Here is a 17,568-nt window from a genome sequence, read left to right as displayed (position 1 = left end):
TAGGCAGACCATGACTCTCACAGGAATGAAGATGAGGCTGACGTGTCCACTATGTCTTGCATGGTGTCCCTATCCAATTAGTAGTGGTCCAAAATGCTGGTGTAATGGAGTGCATATTTTAAGCTTGGTCAAATAAGACAGCACCTCTTGGAGTGATGACATGCACTGCTGTTGCTCATGCCTGCAATTTGAGTATGTGGGAAATATACATTAACTAATGCAGGGGCAAACTCTAACATTTTTAGTAATTTCCACAGTATGAACTTCAGAAATCAGTGGTGGTTAATTATATGGTGTGCACAGCTCTGAGACCCCTTGGTTATACTTTTCTGAATCACCCCACCATTTTGTTTTCCCTTATTTGCATACACCAGGATGACTTTTTAATAATATTCCTCATTACCCTGTCATTTTATGGCCTTTAGCATATATCATGCCCAGCTACACTACTCTTCAGTTGCTGATAGCAGTGTAAGTGCCTCTTAATTGCAAATACCATGTGCCTGGCTGCTCATCACACAAATTCACTTACCACAATGCAGAGAAGTTTTCTGAATCCTGGCCTATTTTAAGTGGAATATCTTCCCACTTGGTCCACTGCTTGATAATAAAAATACACAAGGAGTAATTATAACTATTATGAAACATCATGCCTAAGAGTATGGTGAGGTTATATATTTATTTATTTTTGGGGTCCTTATGTTGAGTAATAAGATGTCTGCTGTTATGAAATCTTAGGTATTGTATTAGCCCTTTCTATTCTAAATCAAAATGTTGAAATATTCAAGTGTAGCATTGCAGGTGTGGTATTGTTATTATATGGTTCCCCTTCAAAACATCGAATACTTACATTATCGAATCCCACTTCATCGAGCCTGACTTCATCAAATCTTCTTTATATTGAGCTCCTAGAACAACAAAACCAAACCCCGGGAAAGGAACTACTTGGCCACCATGGTGAACTTTGCCCTTCCTCCACTGTAATGTGATCTCAGAGTTGATATATTTAGTTAGGGGGGTGTGGAGAGGTGTTTTTTTTTTTTTTGTTTTGCTATTTGTTGTGTTGTCCTGGTGGTCAAGTGGTTCCTTCTCCGGAGTTCATTTTCATTGTTCTGGGAGTTCGATGTAATGAAGATTCGATGAAGTGGGAGTCGATATTGTGAGTAGTTGCTGTTTTGAAGTAGACACACACACACACACACTATATATATATATATATATATATATATATATATATATATATATATATATATATATATATATATATATATATCTACAGTGGATATAAAAAAGTATACATACCCTTGTTAAAATGCCAGATTTTTGTGATATACAAAAATAAGACCACAATAAAATATAAAAAAATTCCCATCTTTAATGTGACCTATAACCTGTACAATTCAATTGAAAAACAAACAAATCTGTTAGGGGGAAAATATAAAAAATAAAAAAAACATAAAATACACTGGCTGTGTAAGTGTGCACACCCTTAAACTAATACTTTGTTGTGTGTGCACACCCTTAAAGTAATAATTTGTTGAAGCACCTTTTGATTTACTTACAGTGTTCAGTCTTCTTGGATAGGAGTCGATCAGCATGGCAGATCTTGACTTGGCAATATTTGCCCACTCCTCCTTGCAAAAGTGCTCCAAATTTGTCAGATTGAAAGGGTATCTCTTGTGCACAGCCCTCTTCAGGTCACCCCACAGATTTTCTATCGCATTTCGGTCTGGGCTCTGGCTGGGCCATTCCAAAACTTTAATTTTCTTCTGGTGAAGCTGTTCTTTTGTTGATTTGGATGTATGCTTGGAGTCATTGCCATGCTGAAAGGTGAAATTCCTCATCATCTTCAGCTTTCTAGCTGATGCCTGAAGGTTTTGGGCCAAAAGTGACTGGTATTTTGAACTATTCATAACTCCCTCCATCTCGACTAAAGCCCCAGTTCCAGCTGAAGAAAAGCAACCCCAAAGCATGATACTGCCACCACCATGCTTCACCGTGAGAATGGTGTTCTTTTCGTGATGTGAAGTGTTGTTTTTGCACCAAACATACCTTTTGGAATTGTGGCCAGAAAGTTCAACCTTGGTCAAGAATAACATTTTCCCACATGCTTTTGGGAGACAATGTATTGATTTGCAAATTTTTGCTGGACCTGGATGTTTTTCTGTGTAAGAAAAGGCTTCTGTCTTGCAACCCTACCCCACAGTCCAGACATATGGAGAATACGGGAGATTGTTGTCACATGTAGTACACAACCAGTACTTGCTGGAAATTCCTGTAGCTCCTTCAGTGTTGCTGTAGGTCTCTTGGCAGCTTTCCTGACCAGTTTTCGTCTTGTCTTTTCATCAATTTTGGAGGGTCATCCAGCTCTTTGCAACGTCACTGTTGTCCCATATTTTCTCCACTTTTTGATGACTGTCTTCACTGTGTTCCATGGTATATCCAATGCTGTGGAATTTTTTTTGTACCCTTCTCCTGACTGATACCTTTCAACAATGAGATCCCTTTGATGCTTTGTAAGCTCTCTGTGAAACATGGCTTTTACTGTAGCTACTGAATAAATGTCAGGAAAATCCTAATAGGATATATATGGGAGATGGCATCAAAAACTTCTGAGTAGTCTAAACTGAGATGGGTGGTTACTTTACTTAGGAAAGACAGTACAGTTGTACTTGTGTTAAGACTAGGCCAGAAGCCATGATGTATAGGATATAGGAGGCTGTTTTTAATTAAGTGTTTGACATGCTTTTTGATACGGGGGCAGAATATTTGTTCTGTGTTTAATAATGGAATCAACAATCAACTATCAGTAGGTAACTTCCCCAGTGTCTGAGCTTATATAAACTGTGTATCACTACAAAACTACTGAAAGTGTCTAAAAAGTAATGTAGCTAATCAGAAAGTATAACATACTAAATCCATTTTATAATAATGCACTAGCTGAATGTATTCAGAAAGGTGCAGTAAATTATGAACTAACTGACGCACTCACTCACTCACCAGAAACACAAGGTATTTCTATAAAGGAAACATCAGAAAGATCAGTAAATAGTGAAGTGTTTCTTAGTTTAAGGCTGAGACCAGTCTATTTAGTATATTTGCATTAGATATCACGCTTGGTTCAGAGACCAAGCATAGCTCTCAAATTATCAGGGACATATTTCAACAGAATCAGGGACAAACCCAGACAAAATCAGGGGCATTTTAAAAATATGAATACTATTAACTTGACACATTGGCAGAATAAAAGAATGTTAATTACTATACATTTTGTGAAATAAAAGAAATCTATACCTCTTACTTCCTGCCATTATTTACTGAGTATAATTCACCACCTTTCCTCCAAGAGTCAACAGTTTTAGGAGGGATTAAGAGGGACAGAGCTAAATTTTGGAGTCTAAATCAGGGACATTCAGGAAAATCATGGACAGTTGAGAGGTATGAGGCCAAGTCAAACATATCTAAACAATCTTTTCTTGGTTTGTGACTTACTATGGAGTTGGTTGGCTTTATTTGAATTTATATTGTATTTATCACAGTTTTTCACTGGAAGGAAGGGACTGCTTGTTAAGAAGATTTACTTTGATTCATATGTTGTTGTTTCCCCTTTAATTTCACTGTTGGTTGTTAGAAAGGGATATGTTTTAGACAGGCAAGCTCTAGCTACACCAAGGGGCCTAGACAGCTATACATTTACACATACTGCAAAGAGGAAAATCCTGAGCATATCTGAACACTCCCATCTTGGTTTGTGATTTATTTATCTTTATTGTCAAAAAGAAGTGCTACTGTGAGCAATAGTGAGCGACTTAAAGGAATTACAATTTTTGTCTGGCTTGTAGACCTTGTACTTACTGTACTTTATTTAGTTGTATATTGCTGGTGTGATTTTTTTGTCATAGAAGTTGATACAAGTTCTCTTTGAATTCTCTAGTTACTGATTTTGATCTTTTCTTTTGTAATTGTATATTCATTTGTAGCTGAATATGGATTCCTTAAATGAGTATGCAATGAAAAATTTGCTAATGCACAAATATCTTGTACAGTGAAATAAATGCTATGCATATTTAAAGGTAACAGCTGATAACACAAATGGTCTGTGTTCCTCGTGTCAAACGTTGGATGATTTGCTTACCATTGTTAGAAGCAAATCTCAACTTAATGATGATGATTGCACTTGTACAATGGGTATAGTTTGGAGAACTGTTGTATCATATATTAATACTGGACTGATGAACTAAATAATCTTAGGCATAGAACAAATAGAACACATTTAGGAAATGATGCATCTATTTTCTGCAAAGATCATTCAACCCCTATGAAACAAGATGATGCTGCTGACAGCTCTGGAATTCTGGATGCAAGTATTCAGCAATCTGAGGATCCAGTTTGTTTAGAAGGAAACAAAAAAAAGAAAGAAAGGAAGAAGCCCACAACAAATAAGGAAGAAAAAGAAACTGATTAATGACTGTAAAGGAAAGAGAATACGTAGTAAAAAGGACACTGCTCTGTTACGTAACACACAGGTTACAGGTAATGATAATATTTTACTATCAGAAAACCTTTAGTCTACAGAAAAAGGCATCATCTTTGCAATGGAGAAGGTAGAAAAATGAGGTAAGGGGCAGGTGAAAAGGAAGAAATCAAAACTGAACGTGGAAGGATTGAAAAACTTTACTGTAAGAAAAAAGAAGAGAAAGATAGATGTTGACTACATGGCTCAAGCTGTGGATTTACAATACCAGCTGGATGAGAATTTAATACAGAATGAAAACAGTAGGATTAATAAGACTAATAGTGATGCAGATCTATCCTTCATAACAATTGATAGAGCAGATATTACTGTATTAGAAGCTGAAGATTCTTTAGAGCTGGCCAGCAAAGATTTTCTTGTAATTGGAGATTCAATTATTAGAGGAACTGACATTTATATTTGCAGAGATGATAATGAATATCGAATAGTGTCATGCTTGCCAGGAGCAAAAATAGAAGATGTGAGACAAGCCTTGGAACACTTTAATGTAAGGAAGTACGTCTCTGTTTTTATTCATGTTGGTACAAATGATGTCACCCGCAAGGATTCTCTGACTGTTAATAGGGAACTGACAGCCCTCTTAGATATCATCGCTTGTATTGGTGTTAGGATGTATTTTTCACAAATCACCTATAGAAAGGATAGTCAGGTCGCTGTTAATGAAAAGATTTTGTGGGTAAATGCCTACATGAAAAAAATGTCCTGTTTTAAAAAATGAAAATGTGTAGAGCATCCAAGCCTAGTTTTGGGCACACGTGTTCAGACAGAATGGCGTGCATTTGTCTAGCTCATGGAAGAGAAATTTGGCAGCAGATATTTTGCAATACTTAACAAACACTAGGCAGGATTTTTGCCATGCCGAAAATTTAGCAGTCCACATATAGCAACATTTGATGCCTCTCTGATGGTTGTTAATGCTAGGAGCATTAATAATAAAGTTTTTGTATTGGAAAATTTGTTACGTTCCCACAAGATTAATGTCATTATTGTTTGTGAAACATGGTTAAAGAACAATGACTGGAAACCAGTTCTGTCAGGGTATAAATGTTTTTACTGTAACAGACATTCTAATAAAAAATCAAGTGGAGGTGTTATGATAGGGATTAAAGATAGCTATGAGACCTGTGATTATTACATGTTCAGTGATAACACCAACACTACAGACTGTGTAACTGTAACAATAAAGACAACCCTGGAACATATAACAATTGTTGGAGTGTATAGACCACCAAAGTCAAGTGCAGATGACCTACAGGAATTCATACATTTCTTGCACAGGAGGGAAGAATAATATTAGCTGGAGACTTAAATTTACCTGAAACAGACTGGAATAATATTGATTCTACAATGTTAGTAAGGAAATTATTCACAGCGTATATTCAGGAACAACAATTATTTCAGATTGTAAAAAAAATTCCAGGGGACGGAACATACTAGACATTGTTTGTGTTCCATAAGAAATTACTGTAACTTCAAATCAAGTTTTACCACCACTGATGTACAGTGATCATGGGGTTATAAAGGTTAATTTGTTGCTAGATAATTCTGCCAAAATGAAATCTAGCCAATGCACAGAAGGTTAATTACAGATTGTATGGAAGCAAAACAGTCAGTATGTAAAACTAAGTGGAGTGAGGTGTTCACTGGAAAAACTATAAATGGAATATGGAAAGTTTTAAAAGAGAAATTGTTTGAATGCAAAAAAATAAAAAAAATGTTTAACATCAGGATCTAGGCATACAACATCAGGCGCATATATTACCATAAGAACAAGATATCTGATTAAGGTAAGAGACAAAAAATATAAGAAATGGAAGAGTGGTAGAACTACAACCTTGAAAACTGAAATAAACAAGCTGGAAAACAGATTACACATAGTGTGAGACAAGATCAAGAAAAATTTGAAGAAATTTTTTTATAAAGATATTGAGCATAATAGGAAACCTTTTTATAGATACATAACATGTGGAAGGAGTAAAGACACACAAATTGATAAACTGTGTGCAGATTCTAAAATTTATTCTCAAACACAACAGATTATAGATATATTTACAAAATCTTATGCAAAACAGTTTGGCTCCACAAAATGGGCAGTAAGTTGTTCTAGTGACATCCAGGTAGCCCCAGATACTGGAATCAAATTAAATTATATTGAAAAAGAACTTCACAAACTGGATCCAAACACAGTACAGGGAGGAGATGGAATTATTAATAATGACCTGAGAACACTTCAACAAGAACTTACAGTACCATTATATCTATTATTCACTAGGTCAAAGAAATATAAGCAGATTCCTCAAGAATGGACACATGCATTTATTAAACCTGTTTTTAATGGAAAGGGGGGTAGGACAAACCCAGAGTCATACAGACCCTTAAGCCTACTTTCATATTGTAGAAAAATAATGGAGAAGGTAATATTGGGTAAGTTATTATCAGAACTGGATAGGTTGAGACTTAAAAGCATATATCAGCATGCATATGTTGAAAACAGATCTATTATCACCTGTAACATGATGTTCTATAACAATATAATAACAGCTATGAATGAAAAATTGTGCTGTGCTGTAATTTATATAGATTTAACTTCAGCTTTTGATAAGGTCATACATATAACACTGATCAATAAATTAGTACAAATAGGTATTGATGTACTCTTGATAAGATAGATAGCTGCATGGCTTACAAACAGGACATGCCAAGTATCATACAGCAACTGGACAGGGAAAATCCTTGGTTACAGTCAGGGTGTCCAACAGGGCTCTGTCCTAGGCCCTTACTTGTTTAGATTGTATCTTTCAGACCTAACTTTTTATATGAGGTGTTCTACAGTCTATATGCAAACAACCTGAAATTGGGTAAATTGATTACATGTGTTACAGATAAGGCATGTCTGCAAAATAACATGACTAAATTGACCATTTGGGCACAGGAAAATAATATGCTGATAAATACATCAAAAATTAAGTGTATGAGATTTGGTAGGCATAAATTGAAAGGTGAATATTTAATACAGCACACAGTGATTGGAACTGTAGACTCATTTAAGGGCCTGGATATATTGGTAGATTCAGCTATGTGTTTTTCAAATCATATCAACCAATTGGTTAATTTCTATAGTTTGTATAAAAAGATTTATAAAGCCTAGGAAATCAAAAATAATGAAGTCATTGTTTGTTAGTTACATTAGACCCAAACTTGAGTATGGAATAACAGTGTGAAAACCCTATAAGAAAACAAGCATGAGTAAAATGGAAAGAGTACAGAGACAGAGGAAATATACCAAGAACATCCATGGATGTGAAAATTTAAGTTATTATGAAAGACTAAAATATCGGAACTTGTACAGTGTCTGTTACAGATATCTAAGAGGAGAGCTTCTTCTGGTATACAGGGCATTTATAGACAACTACGTCTGGGAATATCTGGAGTTAACAAAATGTACTAGAGACTATGTAGGAGATTCCATAGGAATGAGAATTCCATAGGAATGAGAAATGTACTAACTGGTTCTCTGACAGAGTAGCTGATGCATGGAACACACTACCAAATTCCATTAAAGCAAGCACTGGTTTAGATATTTTTTAAGAACAGCTTGGACACTTACTATGGGAACAAGTGTTTTGGTATATTGGTAAGCTAGAAGGGCATTAATGCCCATGCTTGAAATATCTGTATGTATGTATGTAAGCATAACTTGCAAAAACCAAAAAAAAAACAGTAAAACTTGGAACAGGCTCCACGAAGTATGAAAGTCCACTTTATTCACCACTGTTGTAACACGACAAACTAACGGTAAAAAAATACATAGATGAAAAAACATAAATAAGAGTTGCATATACTAAGCGCTTTCACCCCTCTGTTTGTAGGGCATCTCCAGAGTACAAAGCTATTCTGTTGTGCACAACAGAATAGCTTTGTACTCTGAAGATGCCCTACAAACAGAAGGGTGAAAGCGCTTGGTATATGCAACTCTTATTTATGTTTTTTCATCTATGTATTTTTTTACCGTTAGTTTGTCGTGTTACAACAGTGGTGAATAAAGTGGACTTTCATACTTCGTGGAGCCTGTTCCATGTATGTAAGCATATCTGCTTATGATAGAAACATCTGTGTGCTAATTACAGATGGAGGCAATCTTCAGAGAGATCTATAGATATTGATGTTATCTGTATGCAGATGGAAGATGAAATGTAATTTAAAATGGCATCACCCAATAGCTCATTTCAGATACTTTCATATAAGTTCATTAATGCTGCTAGTGAACAGTATATTCTGATTTATCTTTTAGTTCCAGTAAATACCCAGAAGTTAATGGCTAGTAGCACAAGTCATGAAAAAATAAATGTACACAACACCAATGGTCAAAAAATATTATATACTAAAAGATGTATGTCATTAGTTACTCTATATAAATTCCAAGCATAGAAAAACTGTTTGAAAATGTAACACATTATTTATAACATAAGCTGTGCTCAGGTACCACCAATACCCTCTCTATACTAACGTCTTATTGTCCACATGAAATTACCTTTTCTTTCAAAGTAAGTATATTAGAATTACATTTATTCAAAGCCATTTCTGTGACTTTTGTTAATTTGGCAATACCTCATTTTGACGACATCAAAACAATAGGCATAGACATTTTCTTTGAGATAGAAGAACTCCACATGCCCTCATACCCTGCAAACTCTCTCCTGTAATACTGTCAACACTAAGAGCTTGGCCATTTCATTGTCATTCAAGTATGTTGTCTGCCATATACACAGCTTTAGTTCAAATGATAGCTGTAGCAACTATTTCTACTTTCTAAATCTGCATAATCAAGTAATTAATGGGGCTTATCAAATGTTTCAACATCTCTGTTATATAAAATAATGCCTTTTTCAAAGCTTTTTTATGCTTGTTTGAATTTTTATCTCATGTAAGTCAGCTTGTCAAACATGAAACAGCAAAAATGTTGCTTTAGACTGCTGTTTACTGTTTTTGAGACTTTCGCCATTCCCAAAAGTTACACAGCTTTAAAGTTCCTGATGTAGGCGAGGTGGGGCCTTGCCATCATGGAAAAAAAAGCTTGTTTTGAGGTTTCTTATTTGATTTTCTACTGCTCCAAGGTTTCAAGCTGGAGTAATCCTGCATTTACAGTGTAAGCCTTGGTGTTCTAAGATTTACCAGTAGAAGCTTTTATTTCAACCATATTAAGTGAGACAGCTACAAAACAAAACAGTTCCATGTAAGATATGGAAACCTTATCTTGTCATTTTAAGTAGCAATAATAATCTACAAAAAAATTAAAATTATACAGAACACATGCCTGAAATGTGCATTTAAAACCAAATTCTCTGACTTTCTTGAAGTTAATAACAGAAGCCATGTGTATCCAGTAGCAAGGTAATGAAGTGCACCAAGCACAAATCAACCCAAAACCAATGCAGCAAAAGGAAATAAAATGAATTGCTACATTGGTCTCCATTTGATTTGTGTTTGGTGCCCTCCATTTCCTTACTACCGAATGCACATTGCTTCTGTTCTTATTCTTTTGGGTTGTGTGCATCACCATGTTTTAGCTTTCTTGAAGTTAATCCTAATTTGGTTGCTAAATACATAAAAGATAATTATGAGTTTATTCTTGAAAATGCAAGAAACTTTAAACATATCCCAAATCTGTATACTTGTAAAAGATTACTGAAAGTTTTTGAAATAAAAATGGAAACAGAAGGAGATTTTTCTGTCATAAGGGTTCTGTAAACAAGAAAAATGGATAACAGAAATGTACACATTTTATGGAAACATAAATGACATTCTTCACATGACATAACTTCCAGTAAACACCAGGACTATAACATTTATTTCATATTAATCATGGCATGCTCTGAAAAGTGAATGGCTGTGGTATGTACTACATAACTACAATTAATTTTACTTATTCATCCCATGTCAGTTTTTATTGCTAAGCAGATTATGTGCTTATAAATGTTTTATCATTATATTATTCCCATTACATTTTCTCACAAGACTATACCAGTAGATTCTAGGCAGGAATTTAATTAACTATACTAAGGTCTCAATCGCCATATTATTGTACCTCAAAATAGCATACTAAGAATTAAATTAGCAAATCAAACCAAAAAAGAAAAAGTCATTCCCCTCCTCCAGCAATTTTTTGTTTTATAATCTTTGCAATCAAATCCCAAGCTGAACTACTCCCTACAGTCAAACCGTCTAGAATGCATACTTCATAAGTATGTAAACTATATACACACACAATGCAGTGTATTTAAGCAAACTTAGACTTTACAGAGAATGATACATTTTGAGAAGCTGATGACTGTCACATTTATCATTACATGGCCCAGTACTGTATGGAACAAATCTATTGTGTGGAATATCTATTAAATTTGTGGATGGCATCTAATTCTTATTTTAGGCAGTGTGTCTATTCATTTTAAAGTAATAAGATGAAACAAAACAGAGCAGCTTCTGTTTTACTGAGCAATTATTTAACACACATAGCCAGAGCAGTATAAACCCACAATGTCTACAAACATTAATTAAAAAGCAGTTCTACTTTTTTTTACAAAAACAGCATAAAATGTATATTTGCATTATTTCTGTGCTTAAGTATGATTGCTAATATATGTAACTTTATCATTTTACAGTCCACTTTCATTTTTAAGAATCATAATATTAATTACCTTAATTACTTTTACATAAAAACATGCAAGGCTATTTGTAGGATAAAACCATGCATGTTTCAAAAAACCAATAATCTGCATTGTAAAGGCACCATTGTTTATAGTCCTAAATCTCAACATTATATTTCTTTCTCAAGTGCTATGTTATACAGTTTGTGTAAGTGATAAGAATAAGGTCATATATTTAACAAAATGCTGCAATCAAAAATGATTCTGTGTTTATTACCTATTGATTGAACATATAGATATATTTCTTCCTTAACCTGATCAGGTAAGTGTAATTAAATGTTCAGAAAATATTTTTCTAGTATAATCTACTTTGCTTAACTTATATGAATACTATTTTTTTTTTCAAAATGTAGCTTGTTTCTTTTCTCTAACAATAATATATGGAACCATTGCTTACCTGAGAGAGTTAAGCATAGTAAATAAATCAGTAGTGCATTCAAAGGAAATGACATTTTCTTCTCTGTAATGTCCATGGCAGTGCTGTTTCTATACAGTAAGCAGTGCATCCAAAGGTGGATCCCACTCTATGAAGGCATCCTACAAATGCCAAGAGAAAGAATGTTTCAGCTTTTTGTCTTTTGTGATACTGCTTTTGAATCAACTGCAGGAATGTTGTTGAGAGCAGTAATAAAATCTGAAGCTCTGCCACGGTGTTTATAATTAGCATTAGTAATGTACTGATGACAGAAATGGAGGCTGGACTAGTTCCACCCAGAAACTACCTCCCACCTGCAGACTAATTTCTGTGGTCCTGAACTCTGATGCTTGGAATGTTTCTGTAACATTTTCTTGGTTTTGCATTTTATCATGAGCAAACACCTGTAAACACCAAACATATCTGGCATACTTATATCATCATGAGTGTAATCCTTCATTTTAATTAGCTTAAGGTGGATGTAGCATGACATGATATAGTGCTCAGATGTAAGAAAGGAATTAAGGTACAAACTCAGTAGTGCTTGCTGTTTTTTACTTAACAATAGAACTCTTGTATCAGAATGGATCATCTCTTGGCTCTATTTTTTATGCTACTGTATCGCTAATATTGCTGTTACTCCAGTTGCATTCCTTTTTTGTAATTTTTGGTTTGTGACAATGACTGCATTTTTTATGTAATTTTAAACACTAGATCCTATCTTCCTTCCTTCTCTGAGTTGCTGTATTTAAATATAGTTGCATTTATTCTAGCTAAATTAAATACTAAAACATGACAGAAACATGCTAAAACATGACAGAAGTATGTGTAGATTAGTATATACACATTTAGTCATAATCATATTATATGAATTACTATTCCCAAAATAAATACTTTTAAGTTTATATTTTATTTATTCATATGTTGCTAATCATAATGTATGAATGAACAAGGTCTATTTTTAGTGAAAAAAGTTCCCAGTATACAAAAGTATTACAAAGGGAGGTAGATAGTGCATGTCTGTAAAATCACCTGTAAGTAGTTACAAAAGCTCTGTAAGGTAATAACAAATCAGTACACGTCAAGTGTAGACTAGTTTATGGTCACCGCATAATACTAAACAAAGCTGTGTTATGTCCCTAACATGTTCCTATAACAGGTTGAGGGTTGGTGTAATGGTTAAGGTGCTTACCTCACAGACACAAGGTACAAGGCTTGTTTCTCACCTTTGAAGGGGAAATTGCCTAGGCTTAAAATAGCCTGCAAGGGCAGCTAGCCTAGTACTTACTGTGAACAGGATTCCCCAGGCAGTTCATGAAAGCACTACAGAACTGGTAGTCACATAGGCTAAGCAGCAAGGGAGGATGGGAAGTACCTCACAGAACTGAAGTTGTACCATGTCTTAACAACAATATTCTCTTGTCAGGATGCAGTGCGCATAGACAGCATGCCTGCGGCAGCAAAATTCACATGTCTTTCTTCCATATCATCCATAACACCCTGCTTAATTAATAAAGACAGGAAATGCTACACAGAATCTTGTAGCCTAACTCTCCTCAGTAATATGTCATGCTACAAACTGACTGCAACATTTCTAGCCACAGACACACAAAATACAAATAGTTGTAAATATTCTGTCATTGCTTAAAGCTTAAAAGTGTATTTCTGTTTCAAGTAAAAAATATGTAGATTTCTTTATCAAGTAGTATGTCATGTGACCTACTTAGTGTTCTATACTAAGCACCATATGACCTTCTTTTTGTATTCCATCCTCAGCATCATGTAATGTTCTTTTTGGATTGTGGACTAATTTAGTCACATTTTTGTGGTATCATCAGTTTTTATGACAAATTATCTTGGGAGCATAGATGTATCACATATAATTGCTATATGTAATGGTGAAAATAAATTTCTGAGACATTCATTTGCAGTTTATTTTCTCATGTTCTGTTACTAAAAAGGCATGTGCTGACTTACAATAATATGTAGGTAAAAGGTAGTCATGGCAGTGAATCAGAATTTTGAATGCTTATGTCAATAGTATAGAAAGTGGTATCTTCTATCTCAAGCCAGGCATCTGAATTCATATGTTAGTAGCATGAGGGCCATGTAGTCAGCAAAAGTGGGGAAGTGTACACCTCACGACCACCTTTGTGATTAAATGTTAAACTGAGGCCTAGACCTAATCTGCTACTTCTAGTAGTAAGTCAGGCAAGTGTTAAATTTTCATTGTTAAAACAGAGCAGCAATCTCCTCTGAGTTATGGCTGAATATTCTCCCTTCATTGAAACTGCCACCAGGAAAAGTGGTTAATGGGTGCATCAGTAATTAAAATGTATATAATTAAAGCGGTGCATACAGCAGCATGTCAAATGTATTTCAATATCAACTAGACAGCCTATAGGATATTCTCTTAAAATTGTAAAATAGTCTTAAACACCAAAGCATTTTACCAGTAATTTCAGATAACAAGTGTCACTATTCTTCCTCAAGAGCACTGAAAAATGACCCACTAGGTCCTTCCCAATAACAATAATGCATTATATTCCTGAATGCCACTACAACTAACCTTTAGCCTTTAAACCTTTCAGTCAGACCTTTTCACTAACACAACCATAAATCTTATCTGTATCCAAATCTAGGACTATTCTCCAGAGTATACTCGCTTGAATTATATTTGAAGAGTATTATTTCCAGAAAATAATATTATTAAAATAAACAAAAGTATATATTGATATGTTTTTAGATGTAACAATTCTTTGTAACACTGTCTGGGCAACTATGCCTTGGAAGTTAGGAGTCAAGCAGTTCCATTTGGGAACTTGATTCAAAGTCCTAATCATACTTTACAAATAATACTTAACCTAAACATGAGGTCACTGCTTTCCTCACACTTTTGCCACTTATTTTTGACTATGGCTTAATGTTTTCTTACCTGGTTATTGAAAATGTGTATTATATAAATGAAATAAAATAAAAGGTAGGTTGTAGAGAGGGCATTCTTAAACATAACACTGATAATGATCTCACTATGATTATAACTCAGTAAATAACGTAAACTTTTCCACTGCTGGAGTTTATTGTGTATGCATGTATGTGTAATCTGTAAATGTATGTCTGCATGGATGTGTGTGTGTGTGTGTGTGTGAGTATGTGAATGGGTATACATGTGTATGTTTGTATGTATATTTGCCCTATATGTATTATTGTTCTTTCATAATGCATTGTTCTGTTAATGTTTAATCACAAAAATTAAACTTTCACAAATAAAGATGTATTAATTATGATTCTGTGAAAATGGATCTTAAAATAAGATATAATCTGAACTGATGACCAAGTTGCCTATGACCACTATACTCATTTATAGAAATACAACAGTGAAATTCTAGTTTCAGGAAATGAAGCAACAGAAGCTTGAGACTTTAATCTGTTAATGACATTAATCAAATGGCCTTGTGTTTGATACCCTGCTGTCTACCTGCCAACGTGAGCATCTGAGAAAGTCATATTATTCAGAGCTAATAATTCCTTCAGGTGTTACTAGCAACATCCATATTCCTAGGCATCTGTTCTTGACTGTTCAGTCACCAGACAGAGACCTAAAAATCTGAACATTAAGGAGAATAAAACAGGAACCACATTAGAAGCACCTCACAAAGTATGGAATGTGCATTTTTCACTATGTAAAATGGCATTCCTTCTGTGATCCTTGCAATGCTGCCATAAAAACATACTCACAGGGTACCAGTTGTTTCATACAGAGATGGCGTTTATATTTCTTATTGCTATGACCAGATGCAATCATTACATATGCCCTTTGTAGAGTCACTGCCATTCATAGCTGCTTTACTGAAAAGGTGTTAGCATCTTCCTAGGATACCCATTCTTAGAATATGTAATATTTTTATATTTACATTAATATTCACAAAATTATATGACATATAGGGAAATACATGCCATCAGGTTGAAATGCAAGTTAGAAGCAACAACCTGTCACTGATATTTGCCCTCTGGCTATTACAACTCTGGGAAATATAACATGCTGTTAAGATACCTAATAATGAAAATGGTCATGATTTTCATATCTCTATAAATCTGTCAATGGCCATTAATTATGAACAAGATTACTGGGCCTCATGAAAGCACAAATCAGGATAAACATGATTCAGCGTATAACGTCTATATATATATATATATATATATATATATATATATATATATATATACACATATATATATGTATATATATATATATATATATATATATATATATATGTAATGAATTGTATCTGTAGTACTGTAAATTGTTCACAAAATTTTATAGAAAGAGTTACATATACTGTGTTTATTGTGACTTATAAAATTATTAAAACTTGAAATCTAGTTAATGTTGTAATTTTAAAGCTAAATTTATGCTGATATTCCATTTACATATTTTAAGTAGCAATTATAGTTCCTGACACATGAACAACCATTTTCAGTAAGACTATATAATCTGATTTTGTCACGATACAGCTATCATTCCCATTCAACTATTAATAATACAGCCTTACAGACGGTGGATGCGCTAGCACTGAAAAAACAGCTTTGTAGACTGAAATACATGGGAGGAGGTTTCTCATTGCTAAAGGAAAGTTATATAACGTTACAAAATTATTAATGTTACATTTTATTCCTGTGGAGGGCTCCTTGTTCATAGTTTTATAGCTATATACTAGGCTAACTACTACCATGGCCTTTATAAGCCTAGCCATGTAATCCAGCCTAATTGCATCCCTATGTATCATGGACATTTATTAGGAGGGTTTTATGTTAGGAAGTTTCTAGATGTTATATTTGTGGGGGAAATGTTAATTTGGCATTAATGTGCGTAAGAAGATCTTCTGTACCCCCCCTTAAATATAATCATCTCTGAGGTTACTGTTTATTGAGATATAGTGACTTCAGTGAATCAGCAAATTACAAAACCAGGCTTTATTATTTAGGAACTGCATGACTGGACTTCATGACATGGGTGCTGGAATCATACAGCAAGGGGGAGGGGGAGTCTCCCCACTTTTATAGCTGCACGACCTATCGGGAAAAATTAATGAAGTGGGGTTTTCACGCTAACATAGATTCGCGCAAGGAAGTTAAACTAACTAAACTAGCTGTTCTTGTTCTCTTATTGCTCTGTTACAGGAGGTATGTTGCCACTGTTCTGTTGGTGCTGCCAGAGTCATGCTGGTAAGGAGAGCTTTGTTCTTTTATTTGCAGGAGTTATGCTGCTCCCATGTGTGTGTGTAAAATGCCCCAGTTAGGTATACCTGGTGGTTAGTGTTACTCAGGCTCAAAGAAAAGCCTGAATTCTCTACCCATACCACCATTTGTGATTCAGGAAGTTGAGTCCATAGCTCTCACTGACGAGATTTTCACAGAATATTTGGCTCATACTTTTTGTCTGTTCCTCTTAAAATATGTGTTTTTCTGGCAAATCAGAACTGAATTCACTAAATAATGATAGCTCTTTAAGTTTCAGTCTTCCTGTTGTACAGGAAACACATGGTAGCATAAAACAATTTATTTTATCAACTTTCTAAGATTATACAAGCAATATTTAAAATGTGTCCCTGGTTTTGGGCCTTTGCCCCCCCCCCAAGTAAATTTTGACTTTTTCCAAATTTCTTGTGCTGTGAAGTTGAGAGATTTAGTCGACCATCAAGTGGATTTTACAAGGACCTGAGAGCTTCAGGGGAAGAGAAGTTTAATGTTACTTATGCTAAGTTGTTTGCATTGTTAGTAGCACAACAGGTAGTATACTTGCTTTTGATGCAAAAGGCTGTGGGTACTACTCCCACAGTATGCAGATGGATCGCTGATACAGTACTGTGTTGTACTTCAATGGAGTGGATGCTGCAGTCCTATGAATGTCCTAG

At 34.6% G+C, this 17,568-nt stretch overlaps 1 protein-coding gene across 1 annotated transcript in view; it reads right to left on the bottom strand.

Moving 5' to 3' along the window:
• Positions 1 to 11,866, bottom strand: part of OTOGL (otogelin like) — a 3,472,886-nt gene extending 3,461,020 nt beyond the window's left edge. The window contains exon 1 of the mRNA XM_044088067.1: positions 11,636 to 11,866. Coding sequence (XP_043944002.1) covers positions 11,636 to 11,744 — 109 coding nt within the window. The 5' untranslated portion in view covers positions 11,745 to 11,866. The remainder of the gene's footprint in view (positions 1 to 11,635) is intronic.
• Positions 11,867 to 17,568: the final 5,702 nt, after the last annotated feature.

Source organism: Protopterus annectens, chromosome 11.part0, assembly GCF_019279795.1.
Source record: "Protopterus annectens isolate FY-2018-M chromosome 11.part0, PAN1.0, whole genome shotgun sequence".
Taxonomy (NCBI): Eukaryota; Metazoa; Chordata; order Ceratodontiformes; family Protopteridae; genus Protopterus; species Protopterus annectens.
Note: the sequence above shows the minus strand (reverse complement) of the source record. Positions and strands in the feature narration are given on the sequence as shown.